This window comes from Pundamilia nyererei, unplaced genomic scaffold (genome assembly GCF_000239375.1).
Source record: "Pundamilia nyererei isolate P.nyererei 1_Seehausen unplaced genomic scaffold, PunNye1.0 scaffold00051, whole genome shotgun sequence".
Classification (NCBI taxonomy): domain Eukaryota; kingdom Metazoa; phylum Chordata; class Actinopteri; order Cichliformes; family Cichlidae; genus Pundamilia; species Pundamilia nyererei.
This window is the reverse complement of record NW_005187452.1, coordinates 834,438-852,118: the sequence shown is the minus strand read 5'-3', so window position 1 is coordinate 852,118 and position 17,681 is coordinate 834,438. Positions and strand designations below refer to the sequence as shown.

At 40.2% G+C, this 17,681-nt stretch overlaps 1 protein-coding gene across 1 annotated transcript in view; it reads left to right on the top strand.

Annotated features, from left to right (window-relative positions):
- The window catches only part of itsn2b (intersectin 2b), a 34,186-nt gene that overhangs the window by 8,948 nt on the left and 7,557 nt on the right, over nt 1-17,681 (top strand). The window contains exons 3-27 of the mRNA XM_013910901.1: nt 366-458; nt 1,110-1,173; nt 1,279-1,454; nt 1,770-2,000; nt 3,067-3,169; nt 3,612-3,748; nt 4,339-4,402; nt 4,983-5,120; nt 5,276-5,352; nt 6,014-6,276; nt 6,358-6,519; nt 6,635-6,775; nt 7,028-7,115; nt 7,365-7,504; nt 8,599-8,783; nt 9,892-10,670; nt 10,769-10,890; nt 11,009-11,266; nt 11,360-11,556; nt 12,752-12,804; nt 13,256-13,422; nt 13,597-13,627; nt 13,714-13,835; nt 14,798-14,894; nt 15,034-15,228. Of these exons, the coding sequence (XP_013766355.1) occupies nt 366-458; nt 1,110-1,173; nt 1,279-1,454; nt 1,770-2,000; nt 3,067-3,169; nt 3,612-3,748; nt 4,339-4,402; nt 4,983-5,120; nt 5,276-5,352; nt 6,014-6,276; nt 6,358-6,519; nt 6,635-6,775; nt 7,028-7,115; nt 7,365-7,504; nt 8,599-8,783; nt 9,892-10,670; nt 10,769-10,890; nt 11,009-11,266; nt 11,360-11,556; nt 12,752-12,804; nt 13,256-13,422; nt 13,597-13,627; nt 13,714-13,835; nt 14,798-14,894; nt 15,034-15,228 (4,083 nt within the window). The remainder of the gene's footprint in view (nt 1-365; nt 459-1,109; nt 1,174-1,278; nt 1,455-1,769; nt 2,001-3,066; nt 3,170-3,611; nt 3,749-4,338; nt 4,403-4,982; nt 5,121-5,275; nt 5,353-6,013; nt 6,277-6,357; nt 6,520-6,634; nt 6,776-7,027; nt 7,116-7,364; nt 7,505-8,598; nt 8,784-9,891; nt 10,671-10,768; nt 10,891-11,008; nt 11,267-11,359; nt 11,557-12,751; nt 12,805-13,255; nt 13,423-13,596; nt 13,628-13,713; nt 13,836-14,797; nt 14,895-15,033; nt 15,229-17,681) is intronic.

Sequence of the window (17,681 nt, the reverse complement as noted above, 5' to 3'; positions counted from 1 at the left end):
TGGCGTAAACAGCCTTGGTGAAGAGCAGTAAAAGTGTCTTGTTTTGCACTTAACAAAGTGAAAATTGAGCTTCATTATCACTTTGTCAATACTGGTGGATTCCCAGTGTCTGACTGCTGCTGAGGCTGACGTCAGGGTACTCTTTATCTGTGTCAGTTGTTCTGTGTGTGTGCACCTGTCTTCCTGTTTCCTTTTTTTTCCTTTTTTTTACGCCTGTGCAATCTTGTGAAGTGAACTGAATATCTGATAAATTAGCTGACATTAATTAGAAAAATTAAGCCTGCTACTTCTTGGGGTCTATTTGCCTGGTATTATTTAATCTCACTGGCTATGACTGAAACTTTACATTTCCTTTCCCCCCTCAGGTGGTCCAAGTGTGTGGGCAATCTCCCCAGAGGAGAGGGACAAACATGATCAGATGTTTGACTCCCTCTCCCCAACGGTGGGCTGCGTCACAGGTACAGACATTTAAACATGCTGTTTGTCCATGATTCACACAGTGACTGGATGCTGGTTTTCAGAGTGCTATTTTATCATGATGAAACTGGAAATTGCAAATGGCTGTGACTCAGTTGGTATCCCTAATCCCCAGCCCCTCCCCATGCTGAAGTGTCCTGGTGCAAGACATTGAATACTAGGTTCCTTCAGATGGCATGCCAGTGCCTGTGTATGGAAGTAGAAAACATTGTAAAGCGCTTTGTAGCACCAATAAAGTTGAAAAGTGCTTTATTAATGAAAAGATGTGGCCCGAGGACCAGAACCGGCCTGTGAGCCATCTCAGTTTGCCCTGCAACATCCTAAAAGGAAAAAAACAGGTTTATCTATGCAGTGCTAAACATTAAATAACTGGCAAGATGCATATAAATTTTGATGAAATATTTGGATGGAATTTTAGTGAGTGTCTAAACGAGGGTGGCCTGCTGGAGAAAATGTTACCCACCTGTGATTTACAGTAATAAACAGACACGTACAAATACAGACGCTCAAGCGACGAGGCACATGTGAATATAACCAATATAACATATGTATTAAAGTCCAGATAGTGATGTACAACCTCATACTTGTAAACTGACACTTTTTTGTTTTCTTCCCTCTCTGTCTTTTTATAGGAGACCAGGCAAAGAGGTTTTTCCTTCAGTCAGGGCTGCCTGCATCAGTGTTGGCTGATATATGGTGAGAGAAACACAGACTCACAGTGGATAAGATGCTGTGCTTGAGAAGATCTTCCTGAGAACCCATCACCGTTTCCTTGCTTATGTTTTGTGTTCTGTCTCCCAGGAGCCTGGCTGATATGAATAAAGATGGAAAGATGGACCGGCTGGAGTTTTCTGTTGCTATGAAGCTTATAAAGCTAAAACTTACGGGTACACCACTTCCCTCATCGCTTCCAATCATCATGAAGCAGCCTCCAGTGCGTGCTCCCACCATGAACAACCCCACCAACCCTGCCTATGGTACGATATTATTATTATATCGTACACTATAGCAGTGAATATGAATTTGTTAGAAAATTAACATTTTACTATTTGCAAATATGTGGAGTTTGCCTTTAATGGACATGGCCCACAAAAACGGGAAAGAACGAGCTGCTATGGCTCCTAGGTAGAAGCGAAAATATGATTTTTTTTTATTTATTTTTTTTTTAAATGAAGATCCTCCATTCAAAGATTTCGGAGCACTTAGACTAATCTAAACTGTGTCTGACTGATTGTTTCCATGCATGCATTTAGTCACTGTGGTCAAAAATGGTGTATCTAATTGTGTCATAGGAATTGGCTCTATGGTGCATGGAACAAACCTTGCCATGTTGACTCCTATGGCCGTGTCACCTATGACACCAATGACGGGCCTCAGCCCAATGGTTCCTTCATCATCAGGAATGAACCCACTAATGATGTCCACTGCCCCCACGCCCCTGGTTCCAACTATGGGAAATACCACAGTACCAAATGGCACCATGGGTCTCCTCCAGCCAATTTCTTCTGGAGGTTTGAATACTGGTATGTGTAATTCTCATTTCCATTAATCAGTTAGCTGTCATTTTTGTCTTTTTCATCTTGTATCTGAGAGACTTCTAACAGAAAATCTATTAGGATATTATTAAATATGCTACACTTTAAATATTCCAGGTTATCATAGCGCTTTGTGTTATCTGATCAATGTTTATCATGCTAGTTGATCAGGTTGTCACGGCTGAAAACTAACTAAAGAAGCAAGTCCATGAAGCACCCTAAAGGAGAACTTTGTTCTGAAGATTTTCAAAGTTTTTCTGTTTTAAGAGAAGGTTTTGTCCAAAAACTTGAACAACTTTGGTTTTGTTTATTTTTTTTAAAGATTAGTACATTTGGAAAAAAGTGTATTAAATATTCTGTCAGCTTTTGAACATGATAAACTTGCATTAGCTAATAGTGAGCAGGATTTGTATGCAAACTTGACCTGGATTGGAGTTTGGCCCAAGCAGCTTGGTAGTGCTTAAGTTTTGGAGTCCACTTAAAACTAGATCTAGATCCACAAATTTTGCATCACGTCGATGCTCTTAAGAAAATACCTCAAACTAATCAGAAACTAGATATTGGTTGGGGGACTCGAATAATGCATGTTATGGAGGGAATGTTCATCTTTGTGTGTGATCTGTTAGACAGCTCTTGTTTGTCTTTTTGGTTATTGCTTTCTTGATGCTTATCTGCTGTTTGTTGTAGTATGAAAACTGCTGAGGAGAAATGCTGGCTGTTCTCTCATATTAAATACTGTATATTTGCTGACAATGAAGCAGTTCTGGGTATTTTAAGGGAAAAGCAGGAAAATGGAATGGCTCCTGTCCTGTTTTGCAGAGTCAGGTTTCTGTCTCATCTCCATACAAATGGCCTCCCTGTCCTTGACAAGGTTACAACAGTGATCACAGTACAGGCATCTGCCATTTAAGAAAACTGTAAAGACAGAACCCTCAACTTTTCCACCAAGTGAAAAAAAGAACATCACATTTTGTAATTGTGGTTAAGTGTGTGAATAACATTTTGTGCCCTATTGTTGAAATATGATTAACGCGCGTGTGTGTCTCTGCTTCAGGCCTACCTCTATCTGCGACCTCTTACGCCTCTCCGCTTGGACGCGCCTCTTCTCCTGCTGGTATAAACATGGCCCCAACACTGCTAGACCTGGGATCTGGCAGGTAAGACCTGCACATATACGTAAGCATGTCTGGGCAACCTCTGACTTGTTTACCTTGTCAGTTTCTTTTAGCCCTTTTCAACTAGTACCTGCTCATCTCGACTGGGTCTGTAGGGTTTCCATTAAGTGTTAGAACTCGGTTCTAGGTACTTTTTTAGTAACTACTCAACCAGGGTCCCAAGTGATCTGAGTTGACACGAAAAATGTGACAACAACAGCAACAGACTGCCTGCCACTGACTGCCGATTCAATGGTGTCAAAAGCGACTACTCACAAAAATCCACTCCGTGATGCATACAAATGACATTACAGGACTTCTGGCTGCATTGCTATATGTCAGAAAAATAAAATTTCAGAAATTGAGTTGAGTCAAGCTGAGTAGGTATTAATGGGAAAGGGCTATTATCTGTACAAACGTAAACATTTGGTGTATTGTTTTTCAGCTCCGGTTCTTCAACCCCATCTGTGATGTCCCCCATGAATGCTGTTCCCAGTGACTGGGCTGTGCCACATGCTTCCAGACTTAAATACAGACAGCAGTTCAACAGCTTGGATAAACAGATGATTGGATACCTCACTGGTATAATGCATTTATGTGTATGCTCACTGTATAGGTTATATAAAACCAAACTATTTATGGAATTTAGGTGTGGAGACAGTCACTGATGACTTCATTTTCCTCCCTCTTTTTTTCTCCTGTATCAACCTTTAGTTAGCTTTAAGTAGTGGAGGCTATAGTAGCGGGTGTGTTCAGTCACAGTGTTTCTCAACACACACATGCACACAGTCAAGTATTTGTTTGTCCTTTTGTTCTGCAAACCTTGTAAAACCTGTTCTTATGAAAAAACAAAGATTTATTGAAATGACAATGAAGGTCAGATTTTTTTTCCCCAATTTTCTTAGTAATGCAACTTGACTGTTATTACGCAGTCTGTATGGTAACAAAATTGCACAAAGGGCTTCTTTTATTCCTTCAAATTTTGTGTCCTTGTAGACCTTTGTAAAAAGCTGAGTGTTTTCATGCTGTCACAGCCTGTTTACCATCATCTGCTTTTTAGAATTTTGAAACTTTGTACAATGTCACTCTAGGAAAAATTGGTTATGGTGTTGCAACTGCTTCCTGTCTTCACCACACGTTATAGCTCTGACATTAGTTCCTCTTCTTACCAGGTCTGCAGGTGAAGGGTGTGATGGAAAGTACGATGCTGACAAAAATACAACTGGCCTCCATCTGGTAGGATTATGTGTGTATTTTGGTGTGTCTGAACATGTCTTTTGATTACTACAGTCAGGTTTGGCAGCCAGAAGTACGAAAGGTCATGCAGTTGTAGCATTATCACAATACCGCTTTCATTATTAAGGAAGTAATTGTTTTTTGTTTTAAGAATGCTGTTCCCAGTATCTATTACTTGTTAAAATGGGTTAAAACATCTGACAATAGATTTGCTGGGTTTTTTTCTTTGTTTTTCTTTTGTTCTACAATATTTTTTACGCAACTGAATACTGCAGGATTTATCAAATCAAATGGACATGTTTTCTACAGTTAGCTACTTAATGCTATAACTGTTAATTGTTTTTATTGAATTTGGTTGAGTTAGTTTTATATGATCATGCATCTTGTGCTTCAACACCTAGTCTGGTTATGTCAGAGCAGCAAGTCCAGTAGCTGTAATATTGATGTTGTAATTGTAAATATGAGGTCCAAATATTCCTGAGTAACAATATTTATTTCCCATGAATATTATTCTGCTGAATTTAAGTATGATAAGTGTACATTATGTTTTACAAAAGTCCAACTTGCAAATTTCCTGCAGGAATTTAGCAGATGTGGATAAAGATGGCAAGCTACAAGCGGAGGAGTTTATTCTGGCAATGCACCTCGTGGATTTGGCAAAGAGCGGTCAACCACTGCCATTAACACTGCCAACTGAGCTGGTACCACCCTCACAGAGGTATGTGGACACACATGTTCTGCTTGACCAAAACCTCTCCAACATTCTCTATATATAAATGCTTGACGTAAGGTTTTTTGCACAAAACCTTGTTATTATGTGAGTGATGTTGCATGCTGTATTTCCAAAGAAACTGATTGAAATCTGTATTGCAGGAGTGCCACGAATGGCCTCAGCTCTTCCCTGATTGATAACTTGGAAATTGAACCGCCACAGAAACCAAAAATGAACAGTCAGTAAACACAACCAACTCACACAGGCAGCAGCCTTTTTAAACTGAGGGTTCATGTGCAGCCAGCAGCTATGGATCATAAATATTTATTTTATTTTTTTGCACACACTGAGAAATACTAATATAATGGGTGTAGTTTGAGTTTCCCCTCTTCTTGTAACTGCATTTCACATCTCAGCTTTAACCCTCGTTTTTCTCTCTCTGTTTCCTTGGTTCACTACTATGGACTTCAAATAAGATGAGTTACAAAACTTGCAGCTCATCTGTGTGTTTCCCATGTAGTGCATAGATTTGACTACCAAAAATACAAAAGAAAATGATGCACAGATTAAAATGATCTTATCATAAATATGAGAGAAGCTGCGCATAGTAAAATGGAAACAGTTGGTCAAACTCTAGTAATAAGTCTGAGTCTTTAAAGAACAGCATCTGGAATGTGGTGCACGTATTGGTGACTTAGGCTACAAGTAGCAGCTGGAATGTTTGGACGTTGTTAAATGCTAATCCTCCAAATCTTATAAAAATCATTCACAATTTTTTTTTTTTAAGACATGATCTCAAATAAATAATCAGTATTTAGTCACATACATGTTCACAATTCTTTTCTTAATGTTACATGAAAAGTACAGTGATCTGTCATGTCTTCCTACTTTATTTTTAGTATCATTTGAAGATAAATTCAAAGCAAACTTGGAACGAGGGAATGCAGAGTTGGAGAAAAGACGACAGGCCCTACTGGACGCTGAGAGGAGGGAGCAGGAGCGGCGTGCTCAGAAAGAGAAAGAAGAGCGAGAGAAGAGAGAGAAAGAGGCTTGGGAGGCTGAGGAGAGAAGGAGGAAAGAGGAGGAGAGGAGGCTTGAGCTCCAAAGAGAGCTGGAGAGACAGAAAGAGGAAGAACGGCAGAGGGAGATAGAGAGAAAAGAGGTGAGGTGAACGTCTCTGAATGAGTTGGTTTGTTCGCAGTGATGCGTGGTGTACTTACTTCTGTGTGTCCGTTTATTCTAGGCTGCACAGCGGGAGCTCGAGCGTCAGCTCGAGCGTCAGAGAAAAGAGGAGTGGGAGAGGAGGAGGAAAGGAGAGCTCCAGTTAAAGAAGGAACAGGAGCAGGATGAAATCACCAAACTGAAAGCTAAGAAGAGGAGCCTGGAGTTGGAGTTGGAGGCAGTGGTGAGTGCTGAAGAGACATTTCAGTCCAACATAGAGCAAAAATACTTTCTGTCTACATGTTGTGGAGGTTTTTTAAGCTATCTCATCTCTGTTCTTCTGTCTCTACCTCTTTTAGGGTGACAAGCACCGTCAGATCTCGGACCGCCTGCGTGACTTTCAGAACAAGAAAAAACTTCAGAAGACTGAGCTTGATCTTAACAATCAAAGGAAGGAGGCACGCCAGCAGGATATTAACAATCTGCAGAAACAAATTGAGGTCTGTGCTTTTTTTCTTCCCCATTTTTTTTCTGAGATCATTTCTGAGTTTCATTCAGTTCCTTGTGTATTTCTATAATATCCTAATATTATGATATTTAGTGCTGAAAGTAGCAAGGATATTTGTTTAGTAGTTTACCTATGTATATGAGTATTGCTTTATTGAGAGGGTGTGTGTCAATCTTTTTTTGAAACTCCGCCCCCTCCAGTGATGCATTTTTTTTTTTCTTTTCTTTTTTTTTTAATCCATTAGGAGTTCCAGCGAAAGTTGTCCCACTTGACTCCGGAGCAGAAAAGACTGACTGAAAAGCTGAAAAATATGTCTCTGAATAACCTGCCTGGTTAGTAGTGAAAAATTAACATGCCAAGCTTTGGACCATCAATCATAGAAAAATGGAAAATAAAATGAAAAGAATACCTCTTATATGGCAAATTGACTCATTTTAATTATCACGGTTTTCATTATACTTGTTGTAATTATAATTACTTAATACATGCAACCAGAAGAAGTAAATGCAAACAATTTATGGATTGTTGTCTGATAGATGTACCACCAGTTACCGCAGTGACTGTATTTTATCTGCTTGTAGCATCGACAGTGTCCACCCTAAAAGTGAGCATGACGGAGAAAAAAGGGACGTGTATGAAACTGCGAGAACAGCTTGAAGTTCTGGAGAAAGAGACGGCTGCCAAACTAGCAGAAATGGACCAGTATAACAAAGACATGCAGGTAGGAATCTGTCACTACTTCAGTCTGCTTTTTGGCCAGATGCGTGTGGAGCAGCAGCAACACAGTAAATACAGGTAGAAGGTGCTGTGTTCTCGTCTTGTGGCTAATAAACTAAGCAAGCCCTTAGTTTATTTTACAGCTAGTAGGTACAGTTTGTGTTCTTTGCATGTGTGTGGTACCGAGTTATGTTGGATTTAAACGGACTAAACACTGCAGGTGTGAAAACAGCCTTAGAATACTCTCATGAGAAAATGTTGAATGCTTGTTTTTGCAGTCGTTGAGGTTCATGGCAGCCGTGTCAGGGAACAATAGTTAATGTCTTCTTGCAGTTCTTCTGGAATGTGTAGGATGGTTTCCATCCTTGATCAGTTAAGGGCCAGAATCTCAAGCTCTGTGGATTATATTATTTTTTTGCACTTATTCTCAGCAGTGCAAAATCGTAGAACTGTAAAGCTTTGATAAAAAGGGGCTGCTAGTTTGGATCGACTTCCTTGAAACATATTTATTTTAATTTTTTAAGGAGACTGTTTTCCTAATATAAATTTAAAAGCAGTGATTTAACAAATTGCATATTAGACTGTGTCCTTTACAGCTGATCACTAATATTGCTTCCTGGCCCTTGAGGCCTTTTTTGTCTTTCTCCTTCCCTGCCATACTTCCTACTTTGGCATCTGATACAACATATTAAACTTTGATTCCTCTTTTTCCTCGTCTTCTGGACATTTCTGCTCTTCCCTACACTGGATCCTTTCCTCTCTTCCCATTCGCCCATTTCATTCCCCTTTTCAGTGTGTGGGTGCTGAGGAGTCAATACTCCAGGCTCTCCTCTCTCTGCTGGCCTGCCTCCGTAACCTCTTCTACCTACTAAAGGTTTTTGCTTTAGGTCTCATTATTGTTCTTGCCTTGTTGTATCTTGTGTTTTGGTCCCCTAATTTATCTCTTTCTTTTCTACTTTTTCATAATATTTAGTCAGGTATTGGATGCTGTTTGTTTATAGGCCTTAGACTGTGCCCATGTCCGTCTCGCATCCTTTAATTCAGCCATTTATCTTTCAGACTGCTAGTAATTATGTGAACTATCTTTGTTTACACCAGGAACTGAGAGAGAGCCAAAGAAATCAGCAGGCTGCACTGGAGAAACTGCGCAGCATAAAAGAAGACAAACAGCGTGAATTCATGCGAAAGAAGGAGCAAGAAGAGGAGATGAGGAGGAAGGAAGAAGAGAGGAAACGACAAGAGGAGGAAAGGAGGCGCAGGGAGGAAGAGGAAGAAGCTCAGAGGTACACTTTGAATTTACATTTGTGTGTTATAAATATTAGTCATCATTTATACAGCAGATGCCATATGCTCTTTTTCCAACCAACACAAAACGTATTAAGATGTTATTGAATACTGGATATAATTTGTTATTCAGTCAAGTTTGATGATGTTGTTTACTTAAAAAATAACCTTTTTTGTCATGATCAAAAAGATAAAGAGACCAATAGAAAAAAATGTAACAACTCCATATACTGATAATTCACACAATTCCGAGATGAAAATAATGTCATCAGTTCAAAAAACAAAACCCCAAAATAGGCAGGATCCATATCGAACAATTTACGCTGAGATTGACACTTTAGGACAGCGGTCCCCAACCTTTTTTGCGCCATTGACTGGTTTATGCCTGACAATATTTTCACGGACCGGCCTTTAAGGTGTCGCGGATAAATACAACAAAATAAAACTAGTACTGGTACCGAAAAAAAGAAGATTTATTCATAACACACGTGAAAAGACCCAGGAAAACCGAGTTAATGATAAAAACGATAACAAAATAACGCTGAAAACCGATAAAAACCCTGAAAACCATACATTTCACACCCGAGCCCCAACTCTCGCGGCCCGGTACCGGTCCGAGGCCCGGGGGTTGGGGACCGCTGCTTTAGTAGATCCAAAACTTTTAGCCTAGAAAAGGTTCCCGTGCCATGGCCAGCATCTTCTGTTTGTCAGAAGTTTTTTGCAATTATGTTCTTCAAACCAGTTGAAATAGCTTTGGATTAACTTTTGAGATAATTTTCCTACATGGCCTCTTCTCAAAACATTTAAATCTTTCTGCCTTTTCTTCAGTTATCTTTATATCAGTTTAACTTAGTAATAGTTAAATACATAATGACCAGTTAATAGTGCGTTAATTTGAGGTGTGTATGCCTTATAAACTCAACTGGGCACATTTCCAGTCCTCTGATCAAATTCTTCTGGGCTGGGGTGGAAGGTGTGGTGCACCCTGATATATTGGTGGTTGTGAGAAATAGCTTGGTTGTTTTGAATATTTTCTCACATCATCACAAATAACTTTTTCATTTTAATGTTCAGACTTTTAAAGCTTGTTTTTTTTCTCACTTACAGGCGTATTAGGATGGAAAGGGAGCGTCAGAGAAAGCTTCAGGAAGAGAGGGAGGCCAAACAGAGGGAAGAGGAGGAGAGACAGAGACAGGCTCTCATCCAGGCTGCCAAGGAGCAGGCAGAACGAGAGCTCAGAGCAAGGGAGGAGGCAGAGCGGAGAAAACGAGAGGAAGAGGAGAGAAGGAAAAGAGAAGAAGAAGAGCGCCAGCGCCAAGCAGAAAGGCGGAGGCAGGAGGAGGAGAGGCGAAAGCTGGAGGAGGAGAAGAGGAAGCTAGAAGAAGAGAGGAGAAAACTGGAGGAGGAGAGGAGGCAAGAGGAGAAGAGAAGGAGAGAAGAGGAGGAACGACGCAGAAGGGAGGAGGAGGAGAGGAAGAGGTTAGAGGAGGAGCGGAAAAGGTTAGAAGAGGTGCGAAGGGAAGAGGAGCGCCGAAGGGAGAGAGAGGAGGAGGAGAGGAGAAGACAGAGGGCTGCTGAAGCAGCTTTCCGAGACGCAGAGGAAAGGCGAAAGCAGCAGGAGGAGGAGGAGAAGAGGAAGCGGGAAGAAGAGAGGAGAAGGCTTCATCAGCAGCAAGAGGAGGAGAGGAAGAGGCGTGAGGAGGAGAGAAAAAGGGCAGAAGAGGAGAGGAAGAGAAAGGAGGAGGAAGAAAAGAGGAGGAAAGCTGAAGAGGAGAGAAAGCGGAAGGAGGAGGCGTCTCGTCAGCAGAAGCAGCAGCAGCAACCACCTAAAACAGGAGGGAAGATTGATATTCAAGCTCTGCTGAGAGGGCTGGAGGAGCGGAAAGGTGTGAGGGACAGTTGCATGTTTTGAAACCTTTATCAGCTTCTGTTGTCTTTGTTTTATAGATCACTTCACTTTATGATGTCTGATTTGGTGCTACAGGCGGGCAGCCGAGGGCCAAGCAGCACAGGAAGTCAGCATCGCTCACATCCTTCAAAGCAGTCTACCCATTTACTGCACGAAACAACGAAGAGCTCAGCCTGGAAGCAGATGACATCATCGAGGTAGGAATAAAATCAGGGCTTCACTCTTTTCTTTTCTTTTTTCTTTTTTTTCTTTTTTCTTTTTTGACCCTCAGCTTTTAACTTTCCTGTCTCAAACCTTCTTCTCTCCTCTGCTCAGGTTGATGAGACGACAGAGCGAGAGGAAGGCTGGCTGTATGGCAGCAAGCAGGGGACGATGGGCTGGTTCCCAGAGAGCTACGTCGAGAGAGTGGGCCCATCGAATACAGCTGATAGCACTGCTCCTGCTCCTCCTCCTAAACTACCGCTGCAGTCACAGCTTAGTAATGCTCTTAAGGCTGCCAAAGTGTCCGGGACAAAATCCGCCTTCACACCAACACATTCTCCAAACCCTGCAACTTCTGAGAGTCAGGAACAGGTGAGGGCTTCACACAGCACTTACTGCTCCTTACAACTGTATAATTATTATGTGGATAGGTTCAACCTCTCTGTGCTGTTATCTTTTCATCAGCGGGTGGTGGGTACCCTGTTAGCCCAGGCGCTCTGTTCCTGGACAGCAAAGACAGATAGTCATCTGAACTTTAATAAGGACGATGTGATTCAGGTATTGGAGCAGCAGGAGAACTGGTGGCTGGGAAAACTGAACGACGAACAGGGCTGGTTCCCTAAAACATATGTGAAACCTATTGGAGAAGATGAGGGTTCAAAGTAAGTACTTGCTTATGTGTGGATCTTTACTTTTTCTAAGACATTAGCAGCTTTTTCCTTCTTGGATCTTGGATTTGGATTCAAAATCTCAACAGTCTTTTATAGCCTTGGAAATGGAAATGCTTCCTGTTATTTTAGTTTCTGATAATACTAACAAGCCTCATTGTGAATGATTTTTTTTTTCCCCTTTCCTTTTAGGAGACACTTTCTTCCTGAAACTTTACTGTAATGAAATACGCAGCTTAAAGAGCAATTCAGGCTGCAAAAATGTTAATATTTGGTTTATTATGGTTTACTCTTTAAAAATGACTCTTATTACTATATCACTCTTATTACCATCACTATATATATATGTATAAAAGGGGAAAAGACATCTCTTCTTGTTTAACATTAATCATTTTAACATTTTAACTTTTGGTTTTGAAGCAGATTTAATCTGAACTTCAGCCTTCATGACAATCCAAGGTTGTACACTTTGTATAATTTAGACCTCTTTTAGACCACTAATAAGCAGAAAATTCCTGTGTGGATGAACATTATTCACTACTGACACACGGTTGAATTCAAGTCTTAGTGATCATGTGAAAAATACAGCTTTTTACCTTTCATGTTCAATCAAATGTAAACATAAGGAGATATGTTTTCAAGGGTTGGCCAGCCTGATTTAGACAGTCTGTTGTATGGTGGGAACGTTGGCCTTGTGTACTTATGTAAAATCAGTAAAACAGAAAAACATACTTCATTGTCTTTTGTTAAATTAATTAATCTCCATTCATTTGCATAAACTCTGTAATCCTGTGTGCCTTCCATATGTAAACTTTGGTGCCATTATCTCAAACTAAATCAGCCAAGTCAAGCCGCATGATAACATGACCAGTCACCTACATTCACAGGTGCAGCAGGATATGCACTTTAATTCCAGCTGGTATTGTAGGAAACTGAGCCTGAAGTTTAAGCTCTTGATTTACTAGTCAGTCAAGTGCAGGTTCATCTGTGTTTGTGACATTTGGCTGGTGACCAAAACAATGAGACAGCAGGTTTACGAAGGCCTGAGCAGATTCCCCAATGAATAGAAAGGTTTGCATTTATTTAGTTAAACTTTGCGTGTGGCGTCATAAGTTTTGGGAGATGCATGGGTGGATTGCCAGACTACTATGCATGTATGTACTGTAATATTGTCTCTCTGTCTTTACAGTGTGAAGAGCTCCTCTGCTGATGCTCCTGATGGGGACAGCCTGCAGCTTGAAGGTAAAGTAAAAAGTCTTGTGAAATGTAAACTGCGCTTCCTGATATTGAATACAACTAAGAGTCCAAACTGTATGCAGTCTGTTTGACAGTCTGTTTGAGGAAGTCACTTGGATAAGCAATGAAACGTTTCTCCCACTGAAAACTCAACGTCCAGATAAACAGAATCAACTTTTTGGGATCATATTTTAACATTTTATAAAGATTAAATGATTGAACAGCCTAAACTACACAATTTTTCCCTCCTTGCTGTCGATTTGTTTAGCTTTTCACATTTATTTAGATAATATATGCTTCATTCAATATTCAACATTACTGTTCATCTGCTATCATTCAGGATTTGTTGACTCTTTTAATTGGACTATGATGGAGGTTAGTTTATCGATGTAAACAACACGTGGGCATTTAGCTGTATTGTTGTGTTTTAGTCTTTTTGATTCTTTTTCTTTTCCAGAATTTGTGGCCTTGTATACCTACGAGTCTCCACAGTCCGGTGATCTGACATTCAAAGAGGGAGATGTGATCCTGGTGAGCAAGAGAGATGGAGAGTGGTGGAACGGCTCGATAGGAAACCGCACGGGCGTCTTCCCCAGCAACTACGTCAAACCTAAAGAGACAGATGTAAGAACACTTAACATAACACACACGGGGCATGAACTGGTCTGCTGCAATAAATAATTTGGGAAGGTCTTATTTAAGACTTCAGTTTGTGACAATTTCATAATAGATTGCATTATAACATAAAGGGTTATAAAAGAACACATACTAAAATATAAACCCATCTTTTATTTTCAGACATCGAGCACATCTGGAAAGAAAAAGCAAGGTAATGTTCTAAATTTCAAACATGTTTTGTTGAAGTCCTGATTGTACATTTTTCTGAAATAAGTTGTTTGTGTTTTATGTCCACAGAGGTCGCTCAGGTTACTAGACCTCACGCTTCTACTGGTCCTGAGCAGCTGAATCTGGAAAATGGCCAGCTCATCCTCATCCTCAGCAAGGATGTCTCAGGCTGGTGGCTTGGTGAACTGCAGGTCAGCGTTTAGGGGTTTTTCAAGTTATAGTCTTTTTTTTTTTTTTTTAACTAGGCTACCACAAGCCCAAAACAGATTCATCCTTGCTGACACAAAGGCACAAAGACAACTCGAATGTCTATAAGCACGAACAACGGTGAGAAGCCCATTAACCACAGGTCCTCACAGACTGAGTGGATTGGTCACCGTATAACAAGCACACTCATTTATAAAATTCCTCATTATTTAGCTTATAGATATTTCACACACACATATTCCACTATGAGTACATATTTCCAACATATAAGAAGTGTTTCAGTCACTCATCTTCCTCTTTCAGGCCTTGCACTCAACAAAGTCATTGACAGCACTCATCTCCAAAGTTGTGGCTGTACTCATTCTGCCTACGTTTCTCCTTCCTCCTTAGAGAACCACTTTTATCTTTTTCTTTGCTCAACATAATTTATTATACTGCTGGACAACAAACACACAATGATCACACAAGCTGTTGCACTGTTGACTTCAACAGGTTCCTGCACATTTTCCACATTCCTGCACATTAGAATTCCCAGCATGCCCATCCGCCTTGTTCAAAGATACTTGGTATCTGTGATACTGGGCCTATTTACTTGGTTCAAATCAGTACCAAGTTTTGCAGTATTGTACACAACTACTCGCTGGATGTTGTGTTAGTAAAATGAACTGTGCAGCAAATCACATTATTTGTCAGATAATTTAACCAAAAGCTTCTAAAAAGGTACCAGCAGTGAGAAGCAGACTGAGAGGTCTGTTTTATTGACTCTGACTAGCAGAGGTGTTTTTTTTTTCTTTCGGAGAAAAATGAAATGATTATTTGCTCGGACATAAACATTCCTTTTGTTTTGGCATAACACTCAAGCAATCATGAACTTTGGAAAAAAAAATTGTGAGTCTGATTAAAACCTCACTGAAAGCCAGTGACTGTTTGTATTTTCTGACTCCAGGCTCGTGGTAAAAAGCGTCAGAAGGGCTGGTTCCCTGCTACTCATGTTAAAGTACTGGAATCCAGCAGTGGCAAGTCCACACCAGCACCTCAACCAGGTAACGCAGACACACACAGACACCACTTTAAGTCACTGGGGGAGGGCAAAAGTCAAAGCAGCATGCATTTTACAGCATTAATGAAATACCAGTGTGGACTAGGCAAAAATAATAACCTCACTGTCCTCTTCATATTCAGTCTGCCAGGTGATCGCCATATATGATTACACAGCCGCCAATGGGGAAGAGATGAGCTTCTCTAAAGGGCAACTGATCAACGTTTTAGACAAGAGTAACCCTGACTGGTGGAAAGGAGAATCCAACGGGGTTACTGGATTGTTCCCCACCAATTATGTTCAGATGACCACGGCGGACGTTGACCCCAGTCAGCAGTGTATGTAAATCTCTCTTCCATGTTGCTTCAAACCTGTATGACTAACTATTCTTAAGTGTTTGTTCATTTACCCGTACCTGCCTATCTACGACCCTTGATAGTTTATTATCAGCTCGTCTGTCACGCTTTTCTTCACACTGACTGTCTTCCCCCCCTCCCAATCTGTATTTCTCCCTCTCTCTTGTTCTTCGTTTGTTTCTCTTTTTAGGGTGGTAGAAAGACTCTTCCTCCTCCACCTCTTCTCCCTCTTCACCTCCCGACTTCAGAGAGACCCACTATCACACTCTGCTCTGACGGGCTGAAGTGATTGGACACTTATCTTCTAACTTAATTTCATTTTGTTCACTATATTTAAGACAAACTGAAGCAGCAGGTGAAAAATTAAAAATGAGGGGGGCTTGAGTAAATTAACTTGGGAGTGAAGCTAGTTTTTCATGACTCCTTGTGGTGATTCTGTGACTTTTTGATTCCTTCGGTTCTTTTTTTTATTTTTTTATTTTTTTTATTGTAAAAGTTGACGCTGAGTGATAGTGGGTTTCTCTGTGGCTTCTTCTTCCTTTGGTAGACACATTTCCTCCCTCATTCAGCCCAAACCTGTCTCTGTCATATGTTTCTCTTTTCCGTTATTGGCTCTCCAGTTTCTGGAGTTCTGCTCACACAAACCTAACTGTTCCTCAGAGATGTGTCTTTAATCAGACATGATGGTAAAGTGTTACTGCAGCTGCCTTAACTCTTGTTTCATACTAAAGATTGAGATCATGATAAACCTCAAAAATGTGAATAATTTTGAGTAGGATTGAAAAGGTCGGGCTGCTGTCCTTCCAGTGAAATATTATAAAGTCTGACCTGCTGTCTTAATGAAAGTGATTCAAAAAGGGAACAAAGAATCCAGTATGAGCATATCTGCATCAAACCTAGACTACAGCAGCAAACGTTTCTAGGACTTGCCTCACCGAGGTGCATTAGATGGTGCAAACTGCAAAGCTGATGGTGGGTGTCATGTTTCTACCTCCTGCATGCTTTTTACAGGCAGTTCACTCACTTAAACCACACCAAATATGGACGCATCTGAAGAAAAATATTTCCTGGAGTGTGCCACATGTGAGAAAGGAAAATATTCTGACTTAATTCTTGCTAAATTTCCCAAAGTTCATGTGGGAAAACAGCTTTAGAGTGAGTAATCCATTAAAGACATGGCCTGTTGTCACGCATGAACTCCAGATTGAAATGTTGTCCCTTGAAGTTTTCTTTCTTTCTTGTAGCACACAACAGAAAATGTTTCCTTCAGATGTGTTTGCACTGTCTGTTATCTCTCTGCTGGTGTTATTCCTACAAACATCAAGTGTCCAATCACATTTTTGTGATGTCTCGGTCTTGTAACTGGGGAAAGTTGTTTTTTTTTTTGTTTTTTTTTTATTGTTTGTTTGTTTTTTATGGGTTTCATTTGTTTGTTTGTTTTTGGTTTTACAATGCTAAACCGGTTTGTTTATCCTAAACTTAACCAAAGTGTGAAACTAATAAGTCCATATATCTAAAAGCAATAATTTCATGTTTTCTTTTGCTTTCTCAGAGTTAACTAGTGTCAGTTTAATCCTTTCAATGGCCACAACTTCATCTTTAGATGGTTTTTGTCAATACTTTTTCCACTTTATTGATTCAAAGTTTCAGTGTCATAACAACCTGATGATTCATTTGCATTTAAGGTGTTACAGGTGTTTTGTTTCAGTTGATGGTACAACCATCTGGTTGAAGACCAGTTTATGTTCAATCCAGCTGCATTTGGATTTTGCATTTTCACATAGTTAAGGTCTAGAAAGGTTCAGGACTGCGGTGCATGTGTAAAAAGGGTGTTACAGTAAGCCTTGTTTTTAGAGGTGATATTTAAAGATGAGTGCTGCACTTTATATTAATGAATGCTGCTTTTCTGCTGCTGCTCAGGGTGATTTTATTGTGGAAGGGAGTGAATGCATGTCTGCTGATAGTGTTAACCACAGGTTGCATATTAAAATAAATAAAGAGGTACTGGTTAATGTTGGGATTGGGGATAAATTCAGATCAATGGGTGAAAGACTTTATATCCTGTGGATGCTCTCTTGGTGCACTGACTCCAGGGAGAAATTAGAAATGGTACAAAAGAGTTTGATGACCTGTAATGCAAGAAGAGCTAATCATTGTTAAAGGGTTTGTTACGTTTTTGGGAGTGGGGAGAGCCTGTATTTGTTTTATCACAGTTTATTTGTTGGGATTTCAGGTGAAAGGCTGCCATAGAGAACAACACTAACAGTGTTTGCACAACTGACTTTAAAGAAATACCAAACATTTGTGCTACAAAGGTGATGGAAGATCTGTGTGGTATATTTTCTGAATCTGAAATAAAATAAATAAAATAAAGATTGTGTGAGTTGTGCTCAGTGTTTACATGTTCAATAAAATCCACACGATTAAGATGACCG